Source organism: Neomonachus schauinslandi, chromosome 3 (genome assembly GCF_002201575.2).
Source record: "Neomonachus schauinslandi chromosome 3, ASM220157v2, whole genome shotgun sequence".
NCBI lineage: Eukaryota > Metazoa > Chordata > Mammalia > Carnivora > Phocidae > Neomonachus > Neomonachus schauinslandi.
Window position 1 is genome coordinate 164,183,300 of NC_058405.1, and position 26,347 is coordinate 164,209,646.

The 26,347-nt window shown below is 42.2% G+C and overlaps 1 protein-coding gene across 1 annotated transcript; it reads right to left on the reverse strand.

Moving 5' to 3' along the window:
• Positions 1 to 915: 915 nt before the first annotated feature.
• On the reverse strand, positions 916 to 25,256 carry MDH1B (malate dehydrogenase 1B). The gene is made up of 12 exons (XM_021702996.1): positions 25,235 to 25,256; positions 21,052 to 21,164; positions 17,458 to 17,592; positions 17,141 to 17,283; positions 14,681 to 15,177; positions 11,111 to 11,252; positions 9,196 to 9,359; positions 6,869 to 7,008; positions 6,509 to 6,560; positions 4,625 to 4,705; positions 1,768 to 1,836; positions 916 to 956 (listed from the first exon to the last, which is right to left on the reverse strand). The coding sequence occupies exons 1-12, from the start codon at positions 25,254 to 25,256 to the stop codon at positions 916 to 918; spliced, it is 1,599 nt and encodes a 532-aa protein (XP_021558671.1).
• Between the last annotated feature and the right edge of the window lie 1,091 nt (positions 25,257 to 26,347).

The window sequence follows — 26,347 nt, forward strand, 5'->3', positions numbered from 1 at the left end:
TTAAACTACAGAGAAAGCACAGAGATCAGCAGTTTTTAAAGTGACTCCTGGGCTCTCAAAAGTTCTTAACTGGCATTTGTAAAGGGTTCTATTAGCTTGCAAATATATGAGCATATTGGTTTGACTACTGCTGCTTTAATAAAGACTGTAATTTTTACTTAAACCATGTAATTATATGGTAAAAATATTATGCTTTCCTTTCAAAATTCCATTTATTCAGGCCACATCTGGTGTCAAGAAACAGAAACCTATTCCATCTGAGCTAAAGTAAAAGTGTGATTTATTGTAAAGATAATTATCCCAAGCAAATCCAAGGAGAAAGAATATACAGCCAGGCCTTATGAAGCTGGTGAACCTGACTAGCTCTGAAGACCTCACAGCAGAACTGTGCGGCTCTCTCTAAGTCACTCCCTTTACCATGATCCAGACACCAACTTACTCAGCCATTTTTCTCAGTGCAAGTTTTCGACACTGTGAGAGAAAATCTATTGGTTCCCCTTGAGTAAGGTGTATTTATTCTAGTCCAATCAGTTGAAGCCAAGGTGGTAAGAACAGCCGAGCAAACATGGCCACTCATGTCCATGCCTTAGGTATGGCCTGTGGGGGGAAGCAGGCTCTCTTAGAAGCATGCACAGGCAAGGATGCAATGACTGACCATTGTATTTTAATGTAGTTTAAAAAAACAGCAATTGACACCAAACTATATGAGAAAATAGGACAAAAAGCAAACCTATGAGGGGATTCAGGTAACACAAAATGATTGAACTCAATCTTTTTGTGTGTGTGCAGTCCCATTATTGTCTAGCATAACATTATCTAAGATGGAAGTCAATCTTGCAAACTATTCTTCCCTAAATACAGGCATTCATGGGTCTTTCCATATTTATTACACCACCAAATATCTTTATAGTTGGTCTAATTTATCTGTTGCTCTTCCACCCTTTTGTCTTCAGAATCTGTAAAAGGAGGAGAATGAAAAGGTGTAACTATTTAAAAATCCACTAGTAACCTATGTTTTTATTAGCTTTTTGTTTGCTCTCCTCTTTCTTCTGTTTCCTGGATTCCTGTATTCAATCTGATTCAACTGAGGGAGTGTGTGTGAGAGGGATTCTATCTATGAGGGACATCAAACCACAAGACCATCATTAGATCTTTTACATACAGCAAAACTAAACTCTGGCCTCCCTCCTGACCTTAATCTATTTCTACTTGCAGTGTTGCTTGGTTCCTTTGCTTCCCATTCTGAATTTTGCAGCTACATGGTCAGTTCCATTTCTTCTCTTGGCCCTGCTTCTCGTCTATGTACCAATTCTAATTCCCCCTACTTAGCCCCACTCCAAAGCCCATCATCCTATACATTTTCAGAATGGAAGGTACCATGGATTTGTTCATTTTATTGGACATTCAAATAAGAGTGTGGAGGCGTGGATGAATATCCTGACTGGTCAGCCCCAAAGAAGTCTATATCAGCCTAGTTTTCAAAAAATACCATGACAACTAGGTTATAGACTTTGAAAATCTGGACTTGCAGATATATCTGTGTCCATTTCCTTACTTATTCATTCTGAAAGAAGGATTCAGTTGCCATTGACATAGCCCTGGTTATAAATGTAGGAAGGGAGGTTCCAAAAGTGTCAGCAAACAAAGCTGGGGATGTAAGGGGGGAGGGTTTGAAAAGAATTATATCTGGGGGACACTTGATCTCTTCTACCTAGTTGTATTAATCGAATAAGAAAAGACTAGTTAATGTTTTGTTTCCCCACCTACCATTTATGGCTTCTTGACTGTATGGCTTTTCAGAGTTGGGTTGAGGAATCAGATCTAAAAGATCCACTGCTGTAAATAGAGAATGCGCAGAACAGAGATTTTAGTATCTAAAGCACATTGATTTTTGAAGTTAGTCTCATTTTCTCCTATCCTGTTGCTTCCACTCCAAGTTTCTCTGAATGCCTTGTTCTTGGGAAGCTGCAAGATGCCTGATCACTTTTATATGGAGTCTTGAGAACTGGACTACGTTCTTCTGACCACAACGTCATTCTCTAAGACCCGACAACGTGAGTCATGACCATTAGCACTACAGAGATGGTATGTGACTCGATTGACTTAGTGTCTGACATAACCAGGTTTTTCTCCTCATCTTGGATTAGATCAGAACACATTCTATCTTTATATTCTGAAACCAAAATTAGATAAAACATATTGGATTTAAAATATAACTAACAACTATGAAATGGCCTAGGTCAGTGTTTTTCAAACTTGGTTGACCATGACTCACAGTAAAAAATGCATTTTACATTATAGTTCAGTATGTGCACTTGTGTGCTTACAATAAAACAGAAAAAGTTACATGAAACAGGACTTACCCTTTTCTTATCTTTTCTACTCATCTTTGTTTTTCTTTTCTATTCTATTCTAGTGCATTGGGAAAAAGAATCTGTTCTTCTTACTTACTCTTATCACTTTTATTCCAGTTTAAGGAAAAAATGCCAGTTGTTAAATTGATTTCATCACCCACGATTTTTTTTTTCTTTTTTTAGTAGGCTTCACACCCAGCATAGAGCCTAAACGGGGCTTGAATTCATGACCCTGAGATCAAGACCTGAGCTGAGATCAAGAGTCAGATGCTTAACTGACTGAGCCACCAGCCGCCCCCCACAAAATTTTTTTATGACCCACTGAGGCCACACTGTGGAAAGCACTATCAAGAGATATTTGATTCTAATGCTCACTCAACACATAGCCCCTCAAACAACCTGAAATCAGCCCCATTTTCTCTACTTTATCACCACTAACCTTCTTCAGTCTGTGTAAGATTATGACTTAGTAGAGGGTCTAAGAATCTAACATTTTAATTAACAACTTGGATTGTTCTGATGCCTAAACTCTAGAATACATACTCTACAACTTGGCTCTTTTTCAACCATGCTGGAAAGCTGCCAGTCACCTTGCCCATGACAGATCTGACAGTTTTTTCTCAGTTCTCTCACAAGGGCCTTGGAGCCCTCAGTCATTTCCTTGAGTATTGCTCAATACCAGCTGGGCCAACTGGAACAACAGTGCTGCACCCATCCTAGAGATACTATATAAATACCTATTCTGTCTGGGACTGAACTCACCACAGTCCTCCGGACAGTGATTTGGGAGGCTCCATCACCTTCGAGGGGGCCAATGAGAAAGCCAGGTTAGTTCTCTAAGCCTAATAGCAGCCATTTCATGCTTGTCTCGCCACCCACCAGCCACTTGGCTGAGCTCTCAACCAGCCAAACTAGAGATGACCTCCATGTGCCTCTTCCAGTTCTACTCATCATTTCGGGATCCTCTGCTCTAGCCCAGCTACTCTGTTTATTGTCTTCTGAATACAACTTTAGACTGCCTTGGGTTCACACTTCTGGTCATGCCTTGGCCACCTGAAATCCTTCCTCTGCCCATGTGGCTCCTTCTGGTGGGGCACCTTTCACAGCTTCTCTGACTCCTCCACCTGCAGGCTTCTTTTTCACTACATGACATGAGAAATTTCTACTCATCCTTCCAGACTCAGGTCCCATGTCACTTCTACTTGAAAGCCTTTCCTAACATTGCTGTCCCTGTCAGGAGACCCCCAGTGTGGTTCCATTATACCTGGGCCTCTCTCTACATACCACTTCCTTCTCAACAGGGTAGGTTTTTTTTTTTTTTTTTAAGATTTTATTTATTTATTTGAGAGAGAGAGAATATATGAGTGGGGGGGGGAGGGGCAGAGGAAGAAGCAGACTCCCCGCTGAGCAGGGAGGACATGAGGCTCGATCCCAGGACCTCAGGATCATGACCTGAGCCAAAGGCAGATGCTTAACTGACTGAGCCATCAGGCCCCTCTCAACAGGGTAGTTTTTGATTGGCTTTGCTGTTTCCCATGCTAGACGGTGAGCACTTTGAGAGCAAGAACAATATTTGATTTATGTTCATATCCCTAGGATCTAGTGTGGTTTCTTTCTTTCTTCTTTTTATTGTGCTAAAAACATGTAACATGAAATCTACCTCTTAAACATGTTTTTCAGTGTACAGTACAGTATTAACTATGTATACATTGTTGTACAATAGATCTCGAATATTTTCACCTTGTGTGACAGAACCAGCAGAGTTTCTGAATAAATGATCATTTCATTATCTTTAGCCATCTTAAGTCCCAACTAGATTTGAAGATACGACAAAGTCTTCTTCATATATTACAAGGACTTCTCTTTTCCTTGTGCCTTTCTAGATTATTTATTATATACTCTCTTTCCTTTTGACCTGTATTGCTTTGTTTTATTGAGTTAAAAAACTCATTGTGCGTCTTGGCATTTACTTCCTCGTATTCTCAGGGCTCCTTTCCCCAGACATATCTGTATGGCTATAACTCTGTCATTGTGTCTCCAGTGTCTCTCACAGTGACCAGTATACAGAACGTGCTCAATGAATATCTGTTAATTTCCTTCAAAATTTTAATAGATTTTAAATATAATCTGATTTTTGAATATAGGATGAGGGTGATAAAAGATTTAATTTCCACTTTGTGGCTAATAGATGATCAAATTCCTTTCTTCGAAATTTAGTGTTAAGCCTTGGATAAAAAGGACATTTTTTTTTCTTCAATTGTTATACCTACCATCTGAGACTCTTTGATTTTCCTGGTTGTTGTATGTGGTAGGTAAGGTGGTCTTTTCATAGCTTTTGGCTATGTCAGTCTCTAAAAGTCAAGAAATTAAGTATTAAATTAATCAAAAAGATTAAACAAACCTCATGCATGAATCATCTCATTGATATGCTAATAAGCAGAGATCTCCAAACTGTACAAAATTCTGATTATTTTCAATGCCTTGATGTTGGAATCTCTGGAACAGTGTTTTGGGCAAGGTCTGAAGTTGACAGAATCAAGATCTATATCTATATCTATATCTATCTATCTATCTATCTATCTATCATCTATCTATGCCTTGACCTTTGTTAATGAAAACAGCATAAAATTAGGTTACTCTTTTTCACCAAACCCTCTATAATGCAAGTATTACAGAAAATTTAGGACTAACTACCAAAGGAGTCAAATTTAGAATGACTTCTTTATAGCCCATTCTCAGAAAAGGAATTTGCAGCTCTACTCTGCAGAAGCAGGAAGCCACACAGAGAGCTTCTAAACTCTGGGAATAAAAGAGTTCCAGTGAAAACCAACTGCTCTTCGGACTTCTGTGTCTATGCCCTTGGATTCCATGCTGCTTTTGGACTTTATTTGCTTTTGCCCATTCCTAGTGACTTGACCACTGGCAGAACCAGATCTGAATTCCCAAAGCCCATCCTCTGCCCAGAACCTCTTTTCCTCGAGGCCTGGTCTCTCTGCCCTTTCCACACTGCCATACTTTGCCTCACTAAACCCTTTCTGGTCTGGACCAAGGACAGTCTTCTGTCCCCTGCCAGGTTCTTTTTTACCAGTTAATTCATTCTGAGAGGCAGCAACTATTTTGATTGGGTGGAATCTGTACCATACTGGTTGTTAAATATTTTCAATATTTAGAGATCAAAGAAAGATGATAGCACTTCCTTGTGAGCTTAGTATTAGAGAAACTGCCAGTGAGAAAAATAGGCTTGTTAAAATGTATTTTTTTTTTTTAAGCAATCTAAAAGTAAATGGAATGTTGTGGTTTGGATTGTGTTCCCAAATGCGAGTCCCAATCCCTGATACTGTGAATGTGACCTTATTTGGAAATAGGGTTTTAGCAGATTTAATCAAGTTAAGATGGGGTCGTACTGGATTGCAATGACTGGTGTCCTTTTAAGGAGAAGAAACAAGACACACACGGAGAGAAGACCGGCACGTGAAGACAGAGGTAGAGATTGGAGTGATGCAGCTGTAGCCCAGAAGAGGCAGAAAAAGGTGCGTCCCTAGAGCCTTCTGAAGGACCATGGCCCTGCCAGCACTTTGATTTAGGCCTGCTAGTCTCATTTATTCACTAGAGAGTAAGTTTCTGTTGTTGAAGCCACCCAGTTTGTGGTCATTCGTTACGGCAGGCCTGGGACATGAATACATATGTTACACACAACACTTATAAGGTCATTGTGTTTTTAAGATGTGATTTCTTTAGCATTCTTATGAGATGTTTTATTTCGAAGGACACACTAAACTTGGCAGTTTCTTTTGTCAATAATTTCACTTAAAACTGATAAAGTATAGATTATAATTACCAATATTCAATAGCGATTCAGTTTTAACAAATATTTTTTAAAATTTTTTCAAGATTTTATTTACTTATTTGAGAGAGACAGAGAGCATGAGAGAGAGAGAGAGAGAGAGCACGAGCAGGGGGAAGGGCAGAGGGAGAGTGAGAAGCAGGCTCCCTGCTGAGCAGGGAGCTGGATACGGGACTCTATCCCAGGACCCCGGGGTCATGACCTGAGCCGAAGGCAGATGCTTAAATGACTGAACCATCCAGGAGCCCCAACAAATATTTTAATAGTTTTTTAGCAGCAGCTCAATAAAACATCACATTGAAAAGATTACCTGATTGATAGGGCTGAAAATTGATCAAATCTCCAAGTGCAACAAGTTTCTCCTGTTGAAAAATTTTATAATCAGAGAAGTGACCACAATTGCTAGCTTAATCAATCAATCTTCAATAGAAAAACACTTTGGGTCTTGATTTTTAAGTAACCAGCAAATATTTTTAACATGCCAGACATTATGTAACATAATGAGTAGTGTTCTTCTGTTGATTTCTTCAAAGTCTTATTGCCTCCTGGTTGTTTTTAGGAAGAGGAATCAAATTGAACCCACAGAAAATCAGTGTGGGTTCCTTGGCCTAGAGGAATCAGTTTACGGTCATTATCAAAGTCAGGGTTCTTATATCTATTCAGACATTACCTGAATGAGATCACTTGTCATTCTGGTCATTATTTGTTCACTGATTTCAATATCTTCGAGATCTGTAAGAACTACCCAAGTTCCATTCTCAAATTTTACAGGCATAGAAAAGACGATCCCTTCAGGAATACCAAACTGGCCTGTAGTGAGCAAATAGAAAGCAAAGCAAAACAAAAGCACTCAGAACAATACACCCTTCATGTAAAGCGTTGTAGAAAAGGACAGAGATTGTACATGATTTTTAATGGTAACGGCGAACTAAATTTCTGAGAATTCCTTTCCCGGGAGGATTGAAACACCTACTCTAGAAGTATTGACTGAGCATCTCTCCAAGTTCTGACAACTCTCTCTTCTGTGTTTCTCTCTGAAAGAAGAACTACTGCTCCCTCCCGTTACCCCTTCTGTCCCCTCAGGCTTGGTTCAGACCCCACGCCTGTGCCTCGGGGGCTCATGTCTTTCTCCTCCATTTTGTCTAGACTCCTTTTTTCTGCCCCCTGTGGCCTTTCCTTGCCCCTCACTGGCCCAAGACCCCAAGACATTTGTTCACCTGGCCTTGCGCTCTTCTAGCCTGCTGTGGTGGTCCCATAGCTGCAGTGTGAGGCCTGGGGTGGGAGAGGGAGGGGCTGGGGAAGTTGATGATTTCCCGGCAGCTCCCAGGGCCCATTTTGGATGTGTTCCAAATGAAAAGATGGACAACACTTACTACTACTAACTATGCAACATTCAGATAGAATTGCCCCCCTGCCTTTTGTGCCTCCATCAAATGAGAAAATGATTCTCGCCATGCTAGTCTTCAAAAATGCGGTCAGTAGAACAAAAATGTGAGGATAGTCAAGAAACGAGGATCTAAAAGGCCTTTCTTTAGAGGGCATCTGAGGTTCTCTGTTCACTCTCTTTTTTTTTAATCTGTAAAGAGCCAGCCTGATGGGTGGACAACATACAAGAGTCTACCTACATGGTTTCAGGAAGACAGTGATGACCTGCCCTTCACCACCAGTATTGCATTGCTTATTGGTGAATTCCTACAGAAATTAAACTGTTAACAAATAAAGATAAGGTTTTAAATGCCTATTACACCAAAAAGGTAACATACTGATTTGATTCACCTTATGCATTAAAAGCGTGCTCATGCGCCTTACTGCAATTGAAACAAGATTCCCTGAGTGTCTAACCCTGAAGTAGCAGCAGGAAGACTCAGCCAAAGCCCTGCCCTCAGGGTGTATGCGCTCGAACACAGGACACAGGGGACTTAAAGAAATTAACCACGCCACCAACGAGGACAGGCTGGAATGCGCTCCCTGACAGAGGGACAAAATGCTATTCACATACAGAGGAGAGACAGATGATTTCAGACTTGGGGGATTTGGGAGATTTCCTTGAGCTGCACGATGGTCACTGGAATAACAGGGATGATGGTGGTTCCACTCATAACATAAGGAACAAAAGAGGTAGATCAAATTGGAGAGGAAGACCATGAGTTCAGTTTGGTGTATGTCGGTCTGAGGTGACAGCATGGTCCAGGGGACAGTGTTTCATAGGCTGCTGCTCAGCAGAGAGGTGGAGGCAGGAAGCTTTAGCAGCAAATGAGTTTGCACAGGGAGAAAGTAAAATACAAAGGGAAGAGATGCTTTCGATAGAACCCACAGAACACAGAACAACTCTTCTCTCTTTCCTACTCTTCAAAAACGTAGAAGTCCTCTGAAGTAGTTTTTAGCAGATGAAAGCGGTAAGGTTGTAAGAATGCATATACAGTATCTGCAGCTGAAGCTTTCCACATTCCCATGGGTGCCCTAAGATCTACATCCTGATCCTAGGTCCTTCATATCCTGACCCTGGATCTTCGCCACTGTGGCTCCTGGGGGGTGTTCTGAACTAGTGTTCAGACACTAGTCTGCCAGGTAAACACTGCTCAGACTTGAAGGCTTCCTGGGGGGTCACCTCCTTATTGAAGTCCATCCTGATTCTTCCTGCCATCTGCCTAAAACCAACCTTGCTTTCCCTTCCTCAGCTGGGATACAGTGAAAACAGCTTAGTGGAACTCTGGAGTTTTTGTAGCTGGCTCTTCTTCCCTCTGCTCTAGGTCTCCTGAAGGCAGCAGCTGTGTGTGTGTTCCCTGCTCATTCACACAAAACATCGCAGAATTTCTCAATGGCTGAATGAGTGCATGAATAATGAGTGAGTGCATGAACGATAAGTGAGTATGGTACTGTGGAAGTCCAGACAGCTTACAGACCAGGTAAGGCAGAAGGCGGGGACACAGAAGCAGGGGTATGAGGCATACAGGCAGGTTTGAAAGTAATACAAAATAAAAAAAAACCCAGATTGACCTTCACTTAGTACTCCTAAAGACACGATCTCTCCAGGTGGTGAGCCATGGTACCAGTATTTCAATGTAGTGGCTATACTGTGTGCAGATAAGATGGCTCCAAATTGTTTTCCTGTGGCCGTCAGCTTTTTAAGAGTTTCCACATATTGTCTGTTTACCCAGTCACTATAAGGAGAGAAAGAAACAATTTTACAGTGGAGGGAAGAATGGGAATAAAAGAATGTTCTTTGGGTCAATGGATCTCAGTATAAGAAATCATCTCCATAAAAGAGAAATATGCCTTCCTGTGTACCTTCCTTCTTCAAGCTTCTTGAATCCTGTAAAAAGTCAATCGACTCCTGCTATCTTCTTCTTCATGGAACACTACATCAAAAACTAATGATGTAATGTAAGGTGATTAACATAACATAATAAAAAAAAGTCAAAAATATTGGAAAGGAAGTTAAAAAAAATAATAATATAGGGCAATATGGGCAGAACATACAGGGCAGGCTGGCAATCCCATCTTGGGGATTGAGCTCCCAGAAACCCTCCTAAACAAAATGCCATCTAATTTAATTTTTTCACTGAAATATGTTTTTATTTGTAACAAACAAATATTAAGCTATAAAGTATTTTTGTACAAATTTAATACTTTCTTAGCATGGTATTTATCATCTATGAATGATTTTGGGGAATTCAGAATTGTTGCAAATATCTGTATGGAAAAAAAAAACCCTCTAACAAATAAACAGTGATTTTTAAAAAGCAAAAAAAAAAAAAAAAGTCAATCGAAAAGTAATGAAATATCACAGAAAGGAATCCTGAAGTGTCAAAACATGATAATAGAAATACGGAACACAGAAAAGTGGTCAGACTGCAAGAACAGTTTCAAAAAATTTATTCTATGTAGACGTTATCTTGGAGCCAGTGGTATCCTTTGTTCTAAAGAAAATGTTATCTGGGGATAACATTATCTAAAGAAAATGCACATTGAGAACTGGGGAAATAACTAAGTTGTTATCATCTAAAGTTTAAATTTAGGGAGTAGACCAGCTGGACTAGAGAGGGCGATAAAGGGCGATAAAGGGCTGCCCCTGCTAAGCTAGCACCTATAGCTCCAGGAGACACTGCCCATACCCAGAGGAAGCATGTGCCAGGAGGGTGGGCTCGGGGGCGCATCATTTCTGGGCAGGGATGAAGTGCCCCTGGCCTGAGGAAGGGGCAAAGGAGAGGAAATGCTACAGCTGGAAAGGGGCTGCAAAGCTTAGAAGGATGCTTCAGAGCCACTCCTCCTCCTCTCCTCTCCCCAGCCCTGTCATAAAGGTAGCGCTGACTGCAGTGGGGGAGGTTCTTGGCGCTTTGCCTGTACTAAGCCATTTCATCTTCCCAACAACCCTGTACGGCCCATGCTTTGGGACCATTTCCACTTTGCAGATGAAACACCTAAGGCATAGAGTGGTTAAGCAATGTGTCTAAAGTCATACAGCTAGGAAGTGGCTGCTTGAGAATCCCAACCCAGGTAGCTTGGTTTAGAGACGGTGCTCTTGCCCAGTCCTCGGTCCTGCCTCTCCTGGGACAGAACACCCAGCACGGCCTAGGCCCGCTCACTGTCTTAATTCCTTATTCCCGACTCACTTTGCAGATGCTTGATTTAGAGAGAAATTTAAAGGAATATGTGAGACATTTTAAGGGTAGTCTGAAATATAAAAATTCATAATTGCAAAGTCAAATAAATTGGGCGTGGGGATTGACCAGTTGGGATTCTGTGGGATTTTCTGTATCTTCAATAGAGCACATAAACAAAGGTGAGTGTGAACAATACCAATGCCAAGTCATTTTGGTTCAAAGATTTCTAAGATGATTTAAAGGATTATAACAACTATTATACATGTATCCAACATTGCTAGTATACTTCACTTAAAAATATACCATACCTATCAAAAATCAAGCTCAAAACAGGACGTGAGTAGTTAGGAGGTCCCCAAATAGCACTCTCATATCTGTAAACCTTGGCTTTTCTCAGATCAATGTAGTTATTTCCACTAATATTACCCCAAACTATCACATTTTTGATACCTGTGAAGAGAAAGAAATTTAAAATTAACATAAGAATGAGCATTAATACAAAAAAATTGCCAGTAGTCTATTTTTTGTCTGTGTGTTGTTTTAGGATTGATCTTTTGCTATAAAATGATCTAAGTTTATGCTCCCCCCAAATGTACAAATGACATGATTTACTGAATCATCAGGGTTCGGCAATTCCTAATCATGTTCATACATAGGCCATATGAGTGAATTCAAGAAATATTGAAATGCTCTCTGAAAGACCTTGCTACTGAAAATTATACCACTGGTGTGGTCCTAACTTAACCACTCTGCTTGCCATTAGGAGAACTTTTTATCTGCTTTGGTTCTGACAAAGGTTCTTGATTCTAGACTGGAATAGAAATTTGGGCTAATCACTTAACCCCCGGATGGGTTTCATTTCCTGCAGAAGGAGGGTGTTATAATAAGAGGACCTCAGGAACATCCTAATCAATAAGTAATTGAATTAGCTTCTATGTGTAAGGCACTTTTAGGTGGAAGGTTTAGAAGGAAACACATCAGCCCAAATCCTTGCAACGTTCTGGGGGTGGAGGGGAGCGGGTAAGAAAGCAACTACTATACAAAGTGATTGCCCTGTGAAGGAAAATAAGAGGACAGGGGTTAGAGAGAAATAGGGATTAAAATTTAATATGATTCTAAAACTGTGGATCTTCTAGGAATGTTGTATCTGAAGTGAAAATAAGTAATTTTATTGATTTATTAACTTATTTGTTTAAAGACTTAATTATCTTCCAAAGTCATACCACTTCCTACGGTGGAGATTAAATTCTCTACTGTTGTGCATGAGGTAAGTTTGATGTGTAGGTTTCAAGTAACAGAATATCTTTCTGACTTGGCTTAACTAGGAGGAGCTCACTTTTCTCAGGCAATAACAAGTTGAGGTAGGCAGTAACACTGGTGCTTGCTCAGCGGCTCAAAGATGCTATTCTTTCGGCCTGCCTCTCATGGTCCTAAAACAGCTGTAGCAGCTCTAAGTATCATACCCTCACATGGTTGTGTTCAAAGGCAGGCAGTAGGGAGAATTAATTTTTCTTATCAGACTTAGGGCTCTATATAACTCTGCTAGAGAAAATCATAGTGGACATCTGCTGTTTTTCCTCCTAACATTTCTTCCCTACTGTTTTTCTTTAACAGCATCCTGGTTTTCCTTTAAATAACTACCTTTTCTCAATTTCAGTCCATATGGTTTGGGTGGGGCTGTCCTCACCCCTCAGGTCTATCAATAGGCAGGAGTCCCAGATTCCAGACTCCTGGCCATGACGATTGATTTGGAGATGGGCAAATGGCCCAAGCCTGGCCAATGAGATATTATCCTGCTCCTTTTGTACATTTGAGAGAGCAAGCCCTCTTTCTCCTGGGTTGAGCTAAATTATGAATGTATGAGCCTGGAGACACCAGTGGCCACTTTGCCACTCTGTACAGAGAGCCTGCCTGAGAAGCAAACCAATGCTGAGGAAAGCGGGGCCGAGTGATAGGTCAAGAGAGAGTGCAAGCCAGTCCTGACATCATCGTTGGAGCCCCAGCATCCATCTATGCCTGAAAATAACCTCTCTCTGTCTACAGTCTACAGTCGCTTTGAGTGGACTTGCTGTCACTTGCAGCAGAAAGAGTTCCAACCAACCCCAATGCACATGGTCTGAGAAACAGGGTTATGTGTGAACTAAACTCAAGGGACATCCTGGAAAGATCTGCTACCCTCTTGGCATCTGGACTCTTCACTGAATGACTCTCCTTGATGGTTTTCTGATTTCAGGAAACTGGCTTTGTTGGTGCAGAGTCTCTCATTGCTGCTTTGCGGACCATTCCCATGGACCTCTGTCCCTCCAAAGTCTCTCTTTCCTTTACCCAATGTTTCTCCATTTCTCTTTCTTCTGCTTCTCATATGCTTATTGGCTTTGGGTCCAGGAGAGCTTACAATTTATGGCACCACCAGACCCACACGAGAGCAGCTTTCTAGTTGAAAGCCCCCACCTTGTTTTAAATTTTGTAACACTGTCTCTTCTTGGCACTTTGATCAGCGTTATCAGAAATCTTTTGTGATAAAGCAGTGTCTACATATCTGTATATAAGGTTGGCACAGAGATAAAATGATTAGAAAGTGTTTTTCTTTCCTACTGAATAATTTTATAGCAATTTGGCTAAGGTAATCACTGAACCTGGGGGTGAGGCACTGAAGATCTGTGTGTGAGAATACCAGAAGTGATGGGTCTAGGGCCTCCCTGTAAAGCAGTGGGTGATACAGCTATTCCTATAATGTAGGGGCTTCCTGAAGCCCTTTATGGCCCCGATTTGGAGCATGTGAGGCTCACATTTCATCAACTCCCCACTGTCTTGAGGGAACGCCTCACACCTCCCTGCATTTTCATGGGCTTTGTTGCACCTGCTCCAACTAAAGGCATGGACACCTAAAATTTGTTAAAGATGATAAATGTTTTCAAATACAGCACTCCTCTTTTAAATACAACAATCCATTTTCTAATCCAGTCTCATCCTCTCGTGGTTCTGACGTCTACTGGTTCCAAGACTAATTGGGGGCAGAAAACGATCAGACAGCAGAATCCTGCGGACAAGTTTAATACCCTTGCAAATGTTTACCATCACATCGGTGGGAAGTGGGGTGGAGCCACTTAAACACACCCCTGATGATTTTTTTTTTATAACACTGATTAGGGGCACCTGGGTGGCTCAGTCGTTAAGCGTCTGCCTTCAGCTCAGGTCATGATCTCAGGGTCCTGGGATTGAGCCCCGCATTGGGCTCCCTGCTCGGTGGGAAGTCTGCTTCTCCCTCTCCCACTCCCCCTGCTGTGTTCCCTCTTTCACTGTGTCTCTGTCAAATAAATAAATAAAAATCTTTAAAAAAAATAAAAAACACTGATTACCTTAGTTGACTATTATTATGGAAAATTGAAACATTAGGTTTCAAATTATAACTAGAAAAACAGAAATCTTATTATATTAAACATTGGTTGGGTGCCTGGGTGGCTCAGTTGGTTAAGCGACTGCCTTCGGCTCAGGTCATGATCCCAGAGTCCCGGGATCGAGTACCGCATCGGGCTCCCTGCTCGGCGGGGAGTCTGCTTCTCCCTCTAACCCTACCCCCTCTTGTGCTCTCTCTCTCACTCTCTCTCTCAAATAAATAAATAAAATCTTTAAAAAAAAAAACAAAAAAAAACATTGGTTTAACTTTTTAAATGATGGACAAAGTCAGCCTGTCATGAAAAATAGTAAGAAAAAAATGTTCACACCGTAGTCAAATCACACAGTAAGGAGTTCTTTGTATGTGCTTCCTACTTTCTATTCCAGATATCCAGAATAATCCTAAAGGGGTACAGTGTTCTTCCTAGCGGCTTTGAAATCACGTTGTTGAAAAACAGAAACAGACACAGAAGCGCACTCACATGAGGAGGTTGTTCTCAGTTTTCTGGCCAGTGCAGCTCTAGCTTGGCCTTCCACGCCCAGAGCCACAGCAATGATGTTGTGGGCCACGTTTGGGGCATATCTCATAAGCAAAATGGTTTTAAGATTCACAAACGTTTTTCCTCCCACAATAACTCTGACAGAATCATGAGCATTTTTCTCGATCAGGTATCCATAGAGCCTACACAAAGGAAGCCTGCTTCGGATGCAGTCTTCTAGAGTGTACACCTCCTGGTCAGTGTTCTCATCCAGGATGATGATCACGTGGGCCTGGAGGAAGGCGTCCTCCACTCGGGTGCAGATGGAGATGCTCCGGAGCAAGGGGGCCACCAGGTCCTGAGTTTCAGTCACGATAACGTGGAGATTTTCTTCTGCCTGCTTATTGTCAAATAGATTCAGGCTAATTTCCGTGTGCATTCCAAACACTTCACCACTTGTCAAGATGGGAATTAGGTTGTAGCAGGCAGGGACAGATGCGCTAATAAAAATGCAAAGCCGGATTATGAATGGTTAAATCTTTTGCTCCTGCTAAGCTTTTATTCTTAATAGATATTTCTGCAGGTGCATTAATAGGGTGGTTTAATATCTTAAATAGGCATACACAACCACATAGACTTTTTAAGGTGAGGAAGCAAAAGTTGAGCAAAAATATTCTTACCACCAATCCCTTGCTCTGACCATCTGAACACAAACCCCAAATAAGAAATGTACAAAGACTTTTCAAATAAAATAGAATATGTAGAAAGCAAAATTTAAAAGAATGGTGTCAGAGTACTCTAATTACATGTTGACATTTTCTTTCAAAAAGGTAAAGAAATAAGTTTTATTTAACCATAGCTCTTTTCTACTTTATACCCTCGTCTACAAAGTAATGACATTTTTTTTTCTTTGGAAAGGACTATCTTTTCTAAATCCTTGCAAAGAAGCCCAGGATCAGCATAGGCTAGGTGTATCTGTACCCACAACCCGGCAAGTATCTGGGTACTCTATAGCTTGGCTACCAATCAACAGGTGTAATGACCCTGACAGGAGTTTGGAAATGCACCTGGGCATTTTTGATTTTCACAATGGGTTTAGGGAGGGGTTCAATGAAGGTTTCAACAGTATCTGTACCATTTTAATCCTTTAAAAATATCTAAAGGTGATGTACTATTTATTAAATCTGGGTGTGAGTTTCATGTTTATGCTTATTACATCATTCTTAATTCTTTTCTGTATTGAACTATTTCATAACGAATAATTTTCCAAAGGAACATGACTGTTAAAATACATGCAGTTGTAGTAAGAAAGAAGGGCAGTGTGAGAGACACAGTGAGGTGTGGGGAGGGAGAGAGAGAGCAAGGACAGCAAGAGACACCGAGAGAGAGACGGAGTACAGAGACAAAAGGTGCTAGTGAAGACTGCTTGTACCCACGACTGAACGCGGTGAGGAGCAAGAGAGGAAAAAAAGGAAGAAGGAGCAAAACTCAGGTGTAGTATAAACCCTGGCAGGTTTGTTTTCTGTTTTTTACAGGTTTTGGTTGCCGAGGAGGTATCCACTTCAAAGATGGCTATCTGCAGTAAACACGCTGCCAGCCACACCGCTAAGGAACCAGGGGCCCTCCCACACCGAGGCTCAGTTGTTTTAGAGATCTTTGATGTCAGTAACCGGCCAGCTGGGCCGCTTGTTTTTTCTCTTCCCAAGCTTTAAATTTCCACTCCTAGGTTTTAAATTTGGCAGGACAGAGTGAGCCCACAAAACCAAGTCCCCCACTCTCAACCCCAATAAAAGCAGAGCCCCGGGGCCTTGTGTGCTCACACATTCTCTCTCTCTCTCCCCACCGGTGACTTCACTGTGTGGCTCCAGGGCTGCCATGCCATTTCCAGGATGTGTAAGTAACAAAACCCCTTCTCTTCACGTTTCCTGATGGTTATTGCTGAGGGGGTCTTGCCAACGTAGTAAGAACCACAGTCTGGTCCAGCCACAACATTGGTTACTGAGGCAGGCACACAACACAAGGTCAGCACTAGCAAGTGGGAAAGCGAGGCAGGGCAGCAGGCAGTGAGACCGGAGTGGGGAGAGGAGAAGGAAAGCGAGGGAATGGGAAGGAAGGGCGGCAAGGCAAAGAGCAAGAAGGCAAGCAGCAGACAGCATGAGAGACACAGAGTGAGGAGACAAGAGCTGGAGACAGGGTTGTCGAAGTAATGATCTTTGCTATACAGTTGCTCTTAGATTTTATACGTGTGTGTGCATACATACACCTATAATCTAAAACTTAAATATGGAGCTATATTGGGGGATATATATGTATATATTCACATATCTATACATGTACATATCTATACATACGAATCTCAAACTTGACATTCAGAGGTTCTTCCATCATGGACTTAGTCCCACCTTATCGTCCTTTCTAAATATAACACCCAATCTCATGAATCCTGGAGTCTGACTGTCCCACCTGGTGATCCAGACCTGCAAAGGGTGGATGAGATCTTTCCTGATTTCTTCCTCCAGTTCTTTTTCTATATGTGTTTCCAGGTTCTCTTGAGCAATTATCTTCATCAGCTCAGTAGTCATGCTAGAGGTGACACCATAGTAAAGCTAAATATTAGGAAGAAAAAGTCAACACTGACAATGATTATAATGGAAAGTTCTTGTTTAAAGCCAGAACAGAATAAAGAGAGCAGAGAGAATACTTTGGAAAGCAAGACATTTGGAGAACAACTTGAGAGAATGGCAATGTTTTGAGCAGACAAACCAACTTAAACCATATACCTGGGCGTATTCCAGGAACTCGTTATATCCTCCCAAAAGCAAGCCCTTTCCTCCACGATCCAACAGCTCTCTCCATATGATGGGGGACTTTTTGTGACTCCACGTATTTTTCTCACACAGGTCTTTTAACCACTCCTATTGAATGATATTCCAAGAGAAGTCGTCCATTGAATCTGTCTCAGAATTCAGTTCCATACTTCAGAATTCAAACACGAACTAGCTTTTTTTTTTTTTACTACCACTGAGCATACATAATAAAATTTAGATATCTTTATGTTGTAAAATGTAAATAGAGAAAATAATGGTGAGTGAAGTAACAAATTAATCAAATACGAGACTATTTTTCAAATTCGCTGACCAAATAAAGGTACCGAAAGTTGCTCTCTTTGCCGAGGAGACAGAGAATGCAAGTGGTTAGCTTAAAAGAGAAGCCAAGTCTTCCAACTTAGCTGATTTCAAAAAAATTCAACTGGTTCTTACCTTGCTCTTCTATGTGAGATACTTCCAGTCTTAGGGCCACCTAAATTTGATATTGCTGTCCAAATATGTGGGTATAATTTGTCATTCGGACCGAATTGATGAGCTAAAAGTTATCTGTGGATTTCTAATAGTATTCATCAGAGACAGTTTAAATCATCATTATCTGGTTTGTGTAGACCAGGCCTTCTAATGACAAGAGCTGAGTAGAGACAGAGCAACATTCTTGTGAGTAAAGTACATGACAACATTCTTGTCATTGGAGACATGTGTAATGAGGCTAGCTTACACATAAAATCTTAGAAACTAATTTCTCTTGATGATGTTGAAGATCTCTCTGCCTTTATCTTCCCTTAAAGCAAACAATGCTGCTGTGAGGATTCCACCATGGTTCCCCTGTTCATTGCATAGCCTGGCCAGTGAATTGCCAGGCCTCTGGAGGAAAGGGACTCTGCCCCATAGGACCTTCAGCACCAAGTGGGGCATGTTGATGTCTTGGTAGGACTGGGGGAATATGTATAGGACTGGACCCTGAGGGTGCAGAATCAAGAGTGGAATATAGAGTTGGACAAGGGAGAATTTATCAATATAAATTACTCTTCTGCAACTCAAGGGTACATATTCTGGCAAGCACCTCAGAAGACAGCGGCAACACGTTGCTAGGATGGCTCTCCGAAGCTTGGAGAAAGTGATGGTTCACGTGAAATGAAACAGAAATGCCAGAACATCCACGGAAGACAATGGAAGAAGGAATCAAAAAGCTTAGAAAAATAGGCATGCTGGAGTGGATATGCTACTATGGAAGGCAGGAAACCTACTGGTCCATTATGTTCTCCAGAAGGGCCTGGAGGACACTACATCCATCAAAATGATAAGAACTGCACTGATGATGGTTCTCAGCATCATGGAGAAGACTGGTGTGGCTGTCCATCCTAGGCCAGGGCTATTAAAGGATGTGCTGTTATAGAGCTGGACTCCCTGATAGAATCCTAAATAAAAAGAGGCCAGGGGCAGTGCCCATCAGAGAACATCGACGGTGATAAAAGCATGGAAGAGCCCAGCAGATAAGGTGACTTAGCTGAAGGCACACTGGGCTCACAAAAGAGAGAGAGGTTATGCTACAGCCCTAGAGAACAAGCCACCACTCACCAAAGCTGATCGAGCCATTGTGGCTGCTAAACGTCCAATGTGCTGGCAACAGAGACCAACACTGACCCCCTGATAATGGCACTATCCCTCAAAGACCCTAACCAGCCTCTTGGTGGCAAGTTGATTACATTTTACCCCTTCTACCCTAGAAAGGGCAATGATTCACCTTGACTGGAATCAACATATATTCTGGGCAAAGAACTGCTTTTTCTTCTTATAGGGCTTTGGCCAGCACCCTGCCCAAGAGCTTAGAAAATGTTCAACCTAGCAACATGGGATTCTGCATAACATCACTTTGAACCACTTTGGAGTAAAGCATGTGTGGGATTGGGCACGTAACCATGGGATGCACTGGCCCTATTATATATCACATCACCTGATAGAGGGATAGAACAGTTCACCGAAGGTGCTTAGAGGTTGCTACCTTGTAAGGATAAAGCACTGTCTTTCAGGATGCAATATACACCATGAATCAATATAGTGCTTTCCCCACTAGGTGAAATACATGAATCCAGGAACCGAGGGATGGAATTAAGAGTGACCCAGTGACCCACTTGGAGAATTTGTGCTTCCCCAAGCCCACTTAACTCTAGATTCCATGGGTCTGGAGGTTCTAAATTCCAGAGGTGCCAGGGTGTTTCTATCAGGAAGAGTTCCACTAAACGTTAAGCTATGGTTGCTGCTTGGTCACTTTGAGCTCCTGTGCCAAGAGACAGCAGTCAAGGAAAGGAGTTACCATCCTGGAAGGAGTACCTGGCCCTGCTGATCAGGGGCATGTGGGCAGGAAAGAATATTTGGCATCTAGGTGACCCGCTGGGGCATCCTTGGTACTGTCTTGCTCAATTTTGCCAGCAAGCGTACATGTGCTGCAGTCACATCCAGTTACATCCTGGGAGACTAGGACTCAGACCCCTGAGGATACAGGTCTAGGTCATCACACCTCAGAAGTCACCTAGACCAGCAGAGGGTGAGGGGGATTGACACTGGATCATTGACAAGAACGGTGATGAGTGTCAGTTACAGCCCTAAAATGATATGCAGTGATATGAGACTGTGGTTCCTTTCACTGACCATCCTCTTGTCAAGTTTCCCCAGGGAAAGATGCCAACCAGAACCCCAGAAGAGCTGCTCCCAGATGGTATGAATTTATTATATGGATACATGTAGATCCCAAAGGCAGAACAACTGGTGAGCTGTAGCAGATCCTGTCATATATCGTTCAGATTCCCCCTTCATGACCAAGACACTCATTCCCTGGGTCACCAGGTGTACTTACTGCTGACAGCTCAGTGCTGAGTCTCTCTCTAGGAACTGACCTCAGAGAGGTTCCCTTGCCTAGAGTTAAGTCCCCTGCCCAAGAGCAGCCTGCCTCCAAGGACTGTTAGTTGTGTCATTACAAAAGCCCAGCCCCCTTACCTGTATTTGGGGCATCTCTGAAGGGCCAGCCCAGCTTCAGAGGCCAGGGCTGGCTGAGCCCTCTGTTGCAGCAGCACGGTGGTTCAACCTCTCCTGTTGCACAACACTGCTGTCCTCATTCCTTCCCAGAGCATTATTCCCAAGAGCATCCCCCAGTAAAGGAAACTCCTTCCCCCAAATCTCTGTTTGTGGGGAAACACAGTCCCAAAGAAGGGTATTTCAAATAAGCAAGTGCCTCATGTCATTAGAAATCAAATGAAGGAGAATGAAAAGTTAAAAAGGTTAATACAGGTTACCTGGATTCTTGGGAGAAAAAAACAGCTAAATTTATTCTACTGATTGGTTAGCGCCTCATTTGTTTTACTAGGTACAAAGAAAAAAACATATAATGTTCTGAGACTGCTAAGTAGGAATTAATTTTATTAGTGTTAAAATAGTAGTACATGAACATTCATTATTGGAAGCCCATCTGATAACACTGGCTAATACTTCATTAAATCAGAACACATTTTTGTGAGTGTGTGAGTTTAACAAACAATAAAGGTTTCTTACCTCCCAAACATGAGGATGTTGTGTAATTTTATGTACCCGAAAATCAGGAAGATTCTTTTGTAAGTAGTCTGCTAGGAGTTCTGCTTTAGCATAATATGGGCAATCTGCTCTACCTAAAAGAGTTCAAATTTGCAACATTTTCTTATATCACACAGAAACTATCACGTAGTTGTATTTGTCATATAATTACAGAATTAATCATATAGTTATGATATATTTTATAACATAGAATTATAGCATTAAACTGCCACCATATAAACTTCTGATTTTTATTAACAGTAGTAAAAAAAAAAATGATCTCACAGGAGGTCAGAATCTTAAGTAATAAAATGTGGAAAGAAGAAAAGGCGATTGGATATTTACTCTCCTCCAGGAGTGTGCTAGACTTCACATTCTCTAAGGGGCTGCCATGCTACTAAGCATGAACTATTAATAATGAGCTAGTCATTAGTAGCCACTAAAAGGCAAAGTGTAAAGTGAGGAGTGGTGGTAAAATCACAGGTAGATTTGATATGTGTTCCAGGGAGTGGTACTGGGGGGGGGGAGGAGAAGCAGAGAAAAGTCTGGGATAACTCCTAGTTTCTGGCTTGCGTAGATGATCCTGTACTTACTGAACAGAAACCACAGGTAAGACGTTTAATTGTAGACAAATGCAGCTGGAGGTATGCGCAGTTTATCTAAGTGGATAAGCCTAGCAGGTAGCTGTACCTATAAGTCTGAAGTGCAGGCCCCATGTAAGGGCTTAAGAAACAGATTTTGCGGCCATCAATACACAGGAAGTTAGAGCTGCCAGAGTAGATGGATTGGGTGGGTGTCTGATGGGAGTTGGAGGGGCAGGGGCCCAGTGCAGAACCCCCTCTGCAACAATTTTCCCCAGTTACTCCCAATCGTGACTTCCTCCACTTCATGGCGACTTCTAAATCATCAACCCTCTCAACCACTCCATCTGTTAGCCTCCCTGTTTAGTTCAAATCCATGGTTCATGAGTTCAAACCACACTCTAGCTCATGTTTTAAATTATCTTGCCCCACTATGTTTCTGGCAAATCAGCCTGGTAAAAGCCTCTCACCCTGGATGAACGCAGTTACCTGCCTTTTCTGTTTCTGGGTTCCATCTGCTGCTAGGCACCCCTGGAGAAACATGGGAGAAGCAAGCAGAGAGGCGCCATTATAAATTCATGGTCACTGGCCTCAACTGGCCTTCAGCTCTGCCTGGAGACTCTTCTATTTTCCTTATCAGCACTCTCTTCTGTTCTCCACAATTTCCATTCCAAACGTGGCCCACTTCTTGCAAACTTCTTCCTTCTCTCCATTTTCCCACACTGTCAGAAGAGATAACCTTGCTTTCTACTTTACAAAACCAAAACCAAATCAGGGGCGCCTGGGTGGCTCAGTTGATTAAGTGTCTGCCTTCGGCTCAGGTCTTGATCCCAGGGTCCTGGGATCGAGCCCCGTATTGGGCTCCTTGCTCAGTGGGGAGCCTGCTTCTCCCTCTGCCTGCCACTCTCCCTGCTTTGCTCTCTCCCTCCCTCTCTCTCTGACATAATAAATAAATAAAAATCTTTAAAAAAAAAAGAGTGATCTAAAAACAAAACCAAATCATACAAAAATGTTGTCATTTGGGAAATCCCCTAACCTCCTGCCATCATACCTACAAGCCTGTCTGCATCTGGACTCATCCTTTCCTTCTTTCTCCTATTCACGGAAGATGGCTCCTACCTCCTGTTCAGCTCTAACCTCACCACTTAGGCTCTGAACACCACCCTCTTCCTCCTTCAGAACTGCCACCAACTCTGCTTAATTGGTTAACCTCTCTTTCAGCACCTTATCCCTATTCTTAATGGTCCTTTTCCATCCTATTTAAATATAGTCAAGTTACATTTAAGTTTCTCCTGTCTTAAGAAACAAAAAGCCTATGTCCCTCTCTAGCTATTGCGTTCTACCTGTCTTCTTCTATTAAAATTTCTTGAGAGAGTTCTCTACACTTACCACCCTCAGTTCTTCACTTCCATTTGCTTCCCATCCCCCTGCAATCTGGCTTTAACCACAGTTCTCTAGAGGGGTATCAAGGACCTCCATGTCACTACATCCAATGGATACATTTTGGTCATTTTCTTGTTGGCATTTGCCTTCTTCTATCCTTCTGAAACACCCACTATGGTGGGGGTCATTCTTCAGGTTTTCATCCTACTTCTCTGGTCATTCTCACTATACTTTGTAGGTTCTTATTCCTCTATTGATCCACTAAAAGGTTAGCATTCTTCAAGGCATCTTTATACTCTATGCATTCTTCCTGGGGGATCTCCTCCACTCCCTGGGTTCAAGTAGCAATCTGCACATCCAGTTCAGAACTATCGCCTTATCTAGATGTTTATATTTTCCTGTATTTTTCCATCTCCCTCTGAATGTCTCATAGGCCCTCAGCATGTCTAGTACAGATTTTGCCAAAACTCCCCCACCAAATTTGCTCTTCTCTTATGTTCATTATATTCAGTTATTTAAGAGAATCAAGAGTATCCAGAGTATTAAACCTACTTTTCCACTTTTTTTTTTTCCAATGACTCATCTACCCATTTTTCCAAACCACTGGTTGGAAATAATTTTAACTCTTTCTTCTCCCTTGCCTTCCTCCACCCAATCAGACATTTAGTTCTATGAATTCTGCCTCCCTAATATCTCTCTAGTTCACTCAATTCCTTCCATTTCCATTTCCCACCATACTAGGCCAGGCTACCACTATCTTCTTCCTGGACTATTGCAACTAACTGGGGTCTTGGCATCTAATCTTTCTCTTCCCATAGAGAATACCATTCAGATAAAATGCAAATTTGATTATGTCCTCTCCTTCCAAAAGCCTTCTATGTACTTTAGATAACGTTTGAAATATTGAACATGGCTCACAGGAATCTATATCTAATTCTGGCCTCAGCCTATGACACTCTCTTTCTTGTACCCTTTGCTACAATCCTACTAAATCTATTTCCATTTTCTAGCTTTCCTCATTCCAACCCCAGCCCCTGCCATGGATGAGTTAATCACTCTCTTCTTCCCTACCTCCTTCTGCTAGGTAACTCTGCTTAAAGATCTCTGCTTAAAAAACCACTCCAGCCAAGAAGCCTTTGCCTGACTAAAGGCTCCTGCCACTGCTCCTATAGAACCAGCCCTGCCACTAGCCCACATGTAACATTCTTTGTAAGTGTCTGTATCACTGCCTTCCCAGCATATAGTCAGTCAGTGCTCAAAAATGTTCTGAATGAATAAAGAAGCAAAGGAAATAGATTTCCAAGCAGATGGGAGATGTCAATTGTGTTAATGCATCAGAAAGTTCCAATAAAGACTGGACAGCTTCTGTGAAAGTCATTGGTGACTGATGAAGGCCATTTCTGAAAGGAGGCAGAAGTAGAAGCCAGACTGAATGGAAGAAGTACCTGAAGAAACAAAAGCAGTCTACTCTTTCAGGAAGCTTGCTGAGAAGGGACGGAGGCAGGTGCAATAGCCCGTTGTTTTTACTAAGACCCTTTAGTGGTTTTCCTAATGCCAGTGACATTTTCCATCCTTTTCCTCCATTTGCTGACAAAGGTGGGCTTCCTAAAATGCAAACCCATTAAGGATACTCTCCTGCTTAAAAAAATTTTAAGACTCCTCATTGCTTTCAAGATACAGTTCAAACACCTTTGTTTGGGGCACTTTAGGTGCCAGGATCCGGCTGTGGCTCCCATTCTAGCCCCAGGTCCAGTCACTTCCTCCATATCTAGTTTCTCCATTAGGCCGTGAGACTTCTAGCTGTGTGCCTTTATCTGGAATGGCCTCCCTATCCCAAACCTTCACAAAATCAGCTGCTGCAACACCTCCCAGAGCCCTGTGCACATCTCCCTCATTTCATTAATTACAGTGGATCAAAATTACTTGTTTACATGCTTCGGTACTCCGTGAGACTGAAAGTTCCTCGAAGGCCCAGGTATATCTTTTCCCCCACTGTGTCCCCAGTATCCGGGAGTGCTTTGCAGAGGACCCTGCCCAATAAGCATCTTTGAATGAATGCATAAGAAGCCTGGGGTAGTCCATATAGAGGTTGGAATTGCTAGAACAAAAGGCAGTTAAGAAAATCACTGCTCAGCGACCAAAGGGGGTGAGTAGTTGTCGGTGTTTTGAGCGATCTACAGGCGGACGTGGGGATCACTCACCCGCAAGCACGAATTTGGCCATGTTAAAGCCTCAACCCAGGGGCAGGAACCGTGGCTCGGCGGTCTCCTGGCAACCACGGCGTGGCGCAGGCGCACTCTGAAGTTGAGCGAGGGTTCTGGGGCCCTGCCAGAGGGGTTAGGTGTTGGGGCACACGATCATACACTGTCTTTAAAAGCTTTATGCTTTCCCCTGTCCCTATACCTGAACCCAAGGAAACTAGTCGTTCTCTTCGGTAAGCTTTTTACTGAGCAAACTTCTTCGACTATCGCGAACGTAAGCTTTTTGACCTATGAAGGATCCGTAAAATCTCGCGATACTCCCAGCTCGCGAGAAAGCTGTCATGGCTGCGCCTGTATAGAACCACGGGGTTCTGACCTCAGGTGAGTGGACAACGAATATAGGCGGAGCATTTGGCAGTGCTACACCGTAGACTTCTTGAATTTTGGAGGAAGATCTTAGGAGTTGCTTGGGTCTTACCTTTAGGGAGGTGGGTTAATACTGGGTGGCCCAGCTTGGGAAAGATTAGCTCATAACACTTTATGAGATCTGGTGATACTGGCTGATTTATCACCCTCCCAAGCTCAGGCCGCATGCAAGCGTCACTTTGGTTTGTTGATTCCTCTCCTCACTGGTTCTACTTGTCCCAGCCCCTGTGCTTAAGGTCCGGGTTCGGCCGTTGCTAAATCTTCATTTTAAAAAAGTATCCGTCAACGTTAAAGTTTTTTCATTGAATACCTCTCCAAAGCAATGGTAACATAAAATGCCTTTCTTAAGAGGAAACTTTGTGGGAACACTTTTCACCTGAAATTTCACTTTATTTATTTATTTTTTAAATACGACGACTACTTCCAAAGTAACCTGGCTTCTCTAAGACAGTTTACACATTGTGGGAGAAGTGGAGGAAGCCTATATTGGTAAAGTAGTTTTACCGTTTTATCTTTAACGTCTCCATAGGTTCCCATTTTGGTGTCTATTAAATTCATTTCCTTTCTTTAAATAAAAGTTTTGCTTTTCCTTTTATAATTCCTTCCCCTACAGGAAACCAACGGCATGTCTTCTCTGTAAACAACGGCTTGTCTTCTCTTTCACTCCCTGAAGTGGCACTGTATTAT

Excerpts from the sequence above, each read along its gene's own strand:
- MDH1B (XM_021702996.1), bottom strand. The coding sequence starts at position 25,256 with ATGGCCAAATTCGTGCTTGCGG. Across the intron at positions 21,165-25,234 it reads GGCCAAATTCGTGCTTGCGG|GTAGAGCAGATTGCCCATAT; the intron begins GTGAGTGATCCC and ends GAACTCTTTTAG. Across the intron at positions 7,009-9,195 it reads TTTAGGAGTACTAAGTGAAG|GCCAGTTTGGTATTCCTGAA; the intron begins GTCAATCTGGGT and ends TGCTCACTACAG.